Source organism: Acipenser ruthenus, unplaced genomic scaffold, assembly GCF_902713425.1.
Source record: "Acipenser ruthenus unplaced genomic scaffold, fAciRut3.2 maternal haplotype, whole genome shotgun sequence".
In the NCBI taxonomy this organism is placed as follows: Eukaryota; Metazoa; Chordata; class Actinopteri; order Acipenseriformes; family Acipenseridae; genus Acipenser; species Acipenser ruthenus.
Window position 1 is genome coordinate 2,279 of NW_026707879.1, and position 7,656 is coordinate 9,934.

Consider the following 7,656-nt stretch of genomic DNA (forward strand, 5'->3'; position numbering starts at 1 on the left):
TAGAGGAAAACAAATGTGAATTGCTAAATTAAAGTCCTGGTCTGATCTGTATTACTTCGCTACATTGTCAGCATTAAATGAGTTTCTTATATAAATAAATGCAGAACTGAAAAAATATAAAGAAACAAAAACACTATCAGGGATCTCCAACCCTGGTCCTGGAGAGCCCCAATCCTGCAGGTTTTCTAGGTGTCTTTACATCATCACTGGCTGAAGATCTGGAACACCTGTTAATCTTGACTGACTAAGCCAATAATTGGTGCAATTAAGTAACTGAGATCTCAGTTAAAAGGAAAACCAGAAGACCCAGTAGCTCTCCAGATCCAGGGTTGGAGACCAGTATTTAATGACAAATAATCAATCAAACAACTCTGTATCTATCCTGGTTATAATAAAAACAAAATTATAAGGTGTGACAATAGCATACACATGTCAGTTAAAAAAAGAACAAAAACAAGATAATGTTAAGCTCTCTGAGACAACATACTGAACATCCTTCTTGTACCGGCCAGCTGTGCTAGATCAACAATGAATGAAACAATAGTGACGTTCACTGTGAATCTAAAAGCGTCTGTATTTTATCATCTGCTAAGAAATAAAATAATTAATTATATATATATATATATATATATATATATATATATATATATATATATATATATATATATGACACAATGGCAGAACTGTATGCGTGAGTAATGTTGCTAGTCTATCCACAAATAATTACGGTTGAGTCACTGTGTTAAAGCATACCTGATCAACTAAATGTCAAACGAGTGAAGTTCTAAAATTACATTACTTTGCACAAAATACAAATACTACTACGACTACTACTACTACTACTACTACTACTACTACTACTACTACTACTACTACTAATAATAATAATAATAATAATAATAATAATAATAATAATAATAATAATTAAATAGCACCTACCTTTGTAGACTTCAGCAAATTTTATTTGGTATTTTCTTTCATTTTGTATTTGTATCCTGTGTGTTCTCTGGTCTATTTTAGAAATTGAAAAGATACTCCTGCATTGTACGTGACGCGCCTCGGTTCTTTATTTTATTAAAGACACTCCAGTATGATCGCATCTGAGTATATTTTCCGATATCGCCGTACGAAAAGGTTCCAACAAGAAAAAATGTAGGAAACAGCATTTAACATACGCATGTGCTGAAACGTTCACCGTCATTCAAGTGTCACTCTAAACGGACGAAATACCATAATAATAATAATAATAATAATAATAATAATAATAATAATAATAATAATAATAATAATAATCCCAATTTAAGAACTAATTGGTTGCCTGTGCACCGCTGCGGTGGTTTGAGGCACATCTGAATCTTCATTATGAGATTGCTCTAGGGCTGTTAAAGGACTGTTAAAGGTTCTTGCTTACACGACGCACATTCAATGAATACAAAATATTTACATCAAAGTCTAAGTTGTTTTTGTGTCGAAACAGAATAAAATCCCCCAGAGCATTGTTTTATTTTTAAGTTTATATATTGCCTACCCAGAAGATTAGTGGGATGGGCCAGCACACAGCACTACCGAACTGTGAATTTTAGAATCAAAGACAACTGTAAATGTTTTGCTTTTGGAAACCATTTTTAATTCTTCTCTTATACTGTCACAGTATCACTGTCAATACTGACAAATCCTAACAGTCTGGTTCATCCACTTGCATTGTATATGACGTGACCCTCGTTTTCCAACAACAACAACAACAACAAAAGTAGTTTTAAATCCCTATCCAATAATTGGCGTCAAAATATTCAAAAACATCTACACAACGTTAGTTCAAATTGTGCCTTATCAATCTCATTTTATAATCATTTAAATAAAACTGTGTTTTATAAATTACTTTTAAACCAGCTACGATTAACACACAAAAAAAGCTCATTATGAACAGTTCCTAGTGCTGAAATTAGCAACAGACTCAAAATTTGCAGCTGTTTAGGAATGTATTTTTTAATTGCATTGAAATATATTTGTAACTTCAGTCTCATGTCCCATGGGTAAGCGCGCAATGCTACGATCATGTACATACTTTTACGCTTTGCAGCTTTTGACGAAGTTGTATTACAGAGCAGCTAACCAATAAGAATACCACTACGAAAATACAGTCATGTTTAAATTATTGATTACAATTGCACTTGGGATTTGTTGCCCTATATAAAACCATGACAGATGAGGAGTTATACTCTTACTTTTTTCAACAGGAGTTTAAGAACTGACAACTGTTGAAAACATACAATGCACCTATACTTCCTAATGCTATTTATTTTGGTTTCCCTTGAGCAGTTGGACGCTGAATCGGCATGCAACCCCATTGGGAAGTTCAGTGTACCTGGTTTGTATAAAGATGGGGATATTGTTATTGGAGGCGTTTTTCCAGTTTATAATAAAGAAGAACCGAACTACGCTATGTTTGAAACCGAACCAGCAATAACAAAATGCGTAGGGTAAGTTAATTCGTATTTAAAACACAAGCAGAACAATACTATTAACAATACTACTAATGATAACTTGTAATTATTATTGTTATTATTTTTAATACATAGGTTTGATCTGAGAGCATTTCGCTGGACACAGGCGATGATATTTGCAATACAAGAAATAAACATGGACCGTATTTTGTTACCTAATGTAACACTGGGATATACAATTTTTGACTCTTGTGCTTCTCCAACCAAAGCTTTAAGAGCAGCTCACACTATACTCAATGGGCAAGAAGAAACACAATATAATTTTGGATGTCCTTCAGTCCCTGTTATAATAGGAGAGTCTGGGTCATCGCAATCGATAGCGATTTCAAGGACATTTGGACCCTTAAGAATGCCCATGGTAAAGTTCAATTACTTTGATTAATCAATATATTTAGACTACTGTGCGCAGTTTGCTTTCAATTAAATTAGTCTTTATTATTTTTTTCCTATTATCATTTTAAGTGACTAAATGTAGGTTTGTAATGTGAATGTGATTTTTTAGTCCGCTGTCACGATGGTATACAGTGTTTGTTTTTAAATTACCCATGTAAACGCAGCACATTATGGTTGTTTGTTGTTGTTGTTGTGTGTGTGTGTGTTTCTATTTATTTATTTATGTATTTATTTTAGATCAGCTACTTTTCCACGTGTGCATGCCTTAGTGACAAGCATGAGCATCCAACATTTTTTCGCACTGTACCCAGTGACTTTTTTCAAGCCAGAGCTTTAGCTCAGCTTGTAAAGCACTTTGGATGGACTTGGATTGCAACTATTCAAGGCGATAATGAGTATGGCAGGATGGGGGTTCAAGAGTTTACCAAAGAAGTTAAAAAATATGGCGTCTGTGTAGCCTTTTCTGAAAAAGTTTTAAGAACCTACCCATACAGTCAAATACTTAAAATAGTAGAGACTATTAAACGTTCGACAGTGAAAGTCATTCTTGCATTTGCTTCTGAGGGTGACCTGTACCCGTTGATGCAGGAAATCGTACGACAAAACATAACCGGTATACAGTGGATAGCAAGTGAAGCATGGATAACTGCAGCAAGACCATCCACGAAGGAAAATTTTAAATCGTTTGGAGGCGCAATAGGATTTGTGAGTCGCGAAATGGCGATCCCAGAGCTCAAAGAGTTTCTTTTGAACATACGACCTTCTCTGGATTCTGGAAACAGCTTTGTAACTGGATTTTGGGAAACTATTTTTCAATGTACTCTGCATTTAACTGAAGATAATTCAAACCAAACGTTTTCTGAAACGAACTCTGAGATATGCACAGGGCAAGAACGATTAGACCAAATAAACAACGCATTTTTTGATGTTACAAAATTAAGGGTCGCTTATAATGTTTACAAAGCTGTATATGCCATAGCGCATGCTCTTCAGGACTTAATCTTCTGTCAAAAAGGCGAAGGTTATAGCTTTAAACTCTGTGAAAATATTTCGAACATACAGCCATGGCAGGTGAGTTAACTTTATTTCTGTAACTATATGATTGCCCAAAATCTTGACTTGTAAGATTGGTAGTGGCAATGGTTAACAGCACACAGATAATGTAAGAGCGATAACGCCTAAAGTACCTGCTTATCTGTAAAAATCTGTCTCTCAATGGCTGTATATGTGTAGACTAATATTTACAGTACAGTATGTGTTGTTACTGAAAACTGAAGTAAAAAAGATTGTTCTCTTTTGGGCAAATGCTGTACTCAACCCATACAATTGTGCAGGTGGCTTGAACAGTCTGAGAGTCTGTTAATATGTTTTGTAATTTTGCAACCAAAATGTGTAAATTATGTGAGAATAATGCAAAGGACTAGAATGATACAGGATGGGTCAACTGTTGTAGAAAATCTCATACAGCGAAAACTTGGCCAACTTAGAAAATGCATTAATATTCAGTTCATGCATATGAATATATATATATATATATATATATATATATATATATATATATATATATATATATGTGTGTGTGTATATATATATATATATATATATATATATATATATATATATATATATATATATATATATATATATATATATATATATTTGCTACAGGTGTTTTTGTGTTAAGTTGGTAAGTATGACACTTTTCTTCACTTCTTATGAGGGGATTTAAGGAGTGTATTTTCAATTTGAAAGTAGATTTTACTAACAGCTGCTTTGTCAATGCATAGATCTGGCACATTTCTCTAATTACAAGAATAATTTTGCATGCAACATTAGCATACTTTAATTGTGGATACTGTATTTGTGTTACTGAAATAACTTTGATCATTATACCATGTACTTAAAGGTCTATGAACACCTGCAAAAAATAAAATTTAAAAACCGTTTTGGTGAAATTGTATACTTTGATGAAAACGGGGATCCTGCTGCAGCCTATGACATTATAAATTGGCACCTCAAAAATGGAATAGTTGATCATGTGCCAGTTGGCTATTTTGATGCATCCTCTGATACAGGAACTAAACTTGTAATTAATGAAGATAGCATTATCTGGAATAGTGGGAAAATGGTAAGCATTTCAACAAAGGTTTTGTGGCAGTCATTGTTGTTGTATTTATAGTGACTGCCCAGAAACAACACAGCACACACTGTATTGCCTTGTTCATTGTTAAGTTTTACAATAGTTTGTCATACCAGATTTCTTTGTCACCTTGGGTGACACTGCCCTACAGTATACCTCACTAATGCTCAGACAATACTTCCATATGATCCAATTTAATGTAATGTAAATTACAGTGTGATTATACATAGCTATCATTATATGACCGTAAAAGGTCATATGGTAGCCTGAAATTTCAATAAAATACCCATTTTATTATTTTTTTTTATTAAGAATAACTCAACCTACTGAACATACCAAATCAGTAGTACATCTCCATTTTCAAGTGATACAACTATATTTGTTATAACAGCCTGAGAATATTGCCTTATGAGTAAAAAAAAAAAAGGTACAGCATATAAAACAAACGCTGTTTCCCAGCTGTACACATATATATATATATATATATATATATATATATATATATATATATATATTGTTTCTGCACAGCAACACAAATACACATGCAACTGCACAATTGATCTATTTTTTCTATAAGGTTCCAAAATCAGTGTGCACAGAAAGTTGTCTTCCTGGTACAAGAAAAGCAATAAGAACAGGACAACCTATCTGCTGTTTTGACTGCATTCCATGTGCTGATGGTAATATAAGTAATGAAACAGGTATGTACCAAATTTATTTTATAAGGTGTCTAAAGAAATTGTATTCGTAACTGTGCCTTAAAATATAGTATATCCAAAAACGAAAGTTCAGTTAATTTAAAAAACAACAACTGCACCGTATCTAACCTTAATAAATAATATAAATAAAATAAAAAAAGTATAATTGCTTGCCTTTGCCTAATGGATTTTTAATTAACACACAATGATATCTGATATCTGTAATGAGAGATCAATTAACATGACCAATGAATAACAGCACCATTGGAATTAAAATCATAACTCATTTGAACTAGGATTGCAAAGGGGTGAACATTTTCCAGGGATATTGTTCTGTGAATTTTGAATGGCTGAAAATGTACCTAAACTGTAATTTAACTATTCTGTCCAACTGTTAGATGTGCAAACAGTTATGTAGTGCACATTTACATTATACAAATATTGGATTGAGTTGAGGCTTATAGTGATTTTTAGCTTACCGGTAACTACAATGACACTGAAAGCACAGCCATTTAGTGTTATATTTTCTTTTCTCCACTAGATGACACCATTTCCTCAATTGCCTCAAGTCAAAATTTATGGTTTTGTACACTGGTATTTCCTAAGATGGTACCAGATTGTGCACTGAGCTTGGGTGTGATGTCAGCGGGAATATTTATTTGACTATTGACTGATTTGTGGGAAACAGCACAAGCTATTTTTGGTCATGATACTGTATTACCTAATAGAATTCTGGGTTTAAATCTAAGGGTTTTATAATTATAAAAATGCATACTTGTTATGAAAAGTATAATTAACCTTGCAACATAACTTAAGTAATAATTTATCTGTGATCCATTTCAGACTCAGTAGAATGTATGAAGTGCCCAGAGGAGTACTGGTCTAATGCAAAAAAAGATAAATGCATACCCAAAGAAATTGAATTTCTTTCCTTCAGTGAAGCCTTTGGGATTACGCTAACTACAGTGGCACTGATGGGACTATGCTTCACAATAGCCACCGCAACAGTCATCATTTACAATAAAAACACACCAATTGTAAAAGCTAACAACATCGAACTAAGCTGTCTGTTACTGTTTTCCTTGGTTCTTTGCTTTCTCTGTTCCCTTACCTTTATTGGTGAGCCAGTGGTCTGGACCTGCATGCTGCGACACACATTCTTTGGAATAGCATTTGCTCTTAGCATTTCCTGTGTGCTGGGAAAAACAATAGTTGTGGTTACAGCATTTAAAGCTACTCTTCCAAATAGTAATATGGCAAAACTATTTGGACCAGTGCAACAGCAAATTATTGTTTTTGCATGCACAGCAGTTCAAATAATTATTTGTGCTTTGTGGCTTAATTTATCACCTCCTTTTCCAGTAAAAAATCTAAAACATGATAAAGAAAAGATTATTTTAGAGTGTAACATAGGGTCAGCAATAGGATACTCCTTAGTATTAGGCTATATTGGTATGTTGTCTTGTATATGTTTTGTATTGGCATTCTTGGCTAGAAAGCTTCCAGACAACTTTAATGAAGCCAAATACATTACTTTTAGCATGCTAATCTTCTGTGCAGTTTGGTTAACCTTCATACCAGCATATGTTAGTTCACCTGGAAAATACACAGTGGCTGTTGAAATTTTTGCAATTTTGTCCTCATCGTTTGGTCTGCTTGTTTGTATATTTGTTCCTAAGTGTTATATTATCTTGCTAAAACCTGAGAAAAATACAAGACAATACATAATGGGGAAAATGCCTTCCAAACGCCTGTGATTTTAATTACAGCTAAGACTGTTATGACAATTTAGTTTTGAGATATTTTGCCCTTCACTCACTTTAAACTCCTTTGGCATGTATAAAAAAAAATCTATTTCACTCATTAATATACATTTAACATTTCTTTTTTCCCCCCAAATATATATAGATTTGTATGCTTG

General features: G+C 33.3%; 1 protein-coding gene across 1 annotated transcript; it reads left to right on the forward strand.

The window, feature by feature from the left end:
• The first annotated feature begins 2,191 nt into the window (after positions 1-2,191).
• Positions 2,192-7,656, forward strand: LOC131728491 (extracellular calcium-sensing receptor-like). Its single transcript, XM_059019486.1, has 6 exons — positions 2,192-2,480; positions 2,580-2,862; positions 3,135-3,968; positions 4,804-5,025; positions 5,615-5,738; positions 6,579-7,656. The coding sequence occupies exons 1-6, from the start codon at positions 2,272-2,274 to the stop codon at positions 7,490-7,492; spliced, it is 2,586 nt and encodes an 861-aa protein (XP_058875469.1). The 5' UTR covers positions 2,192-2,271; the 3' UTR covers positions 7,493-7,656.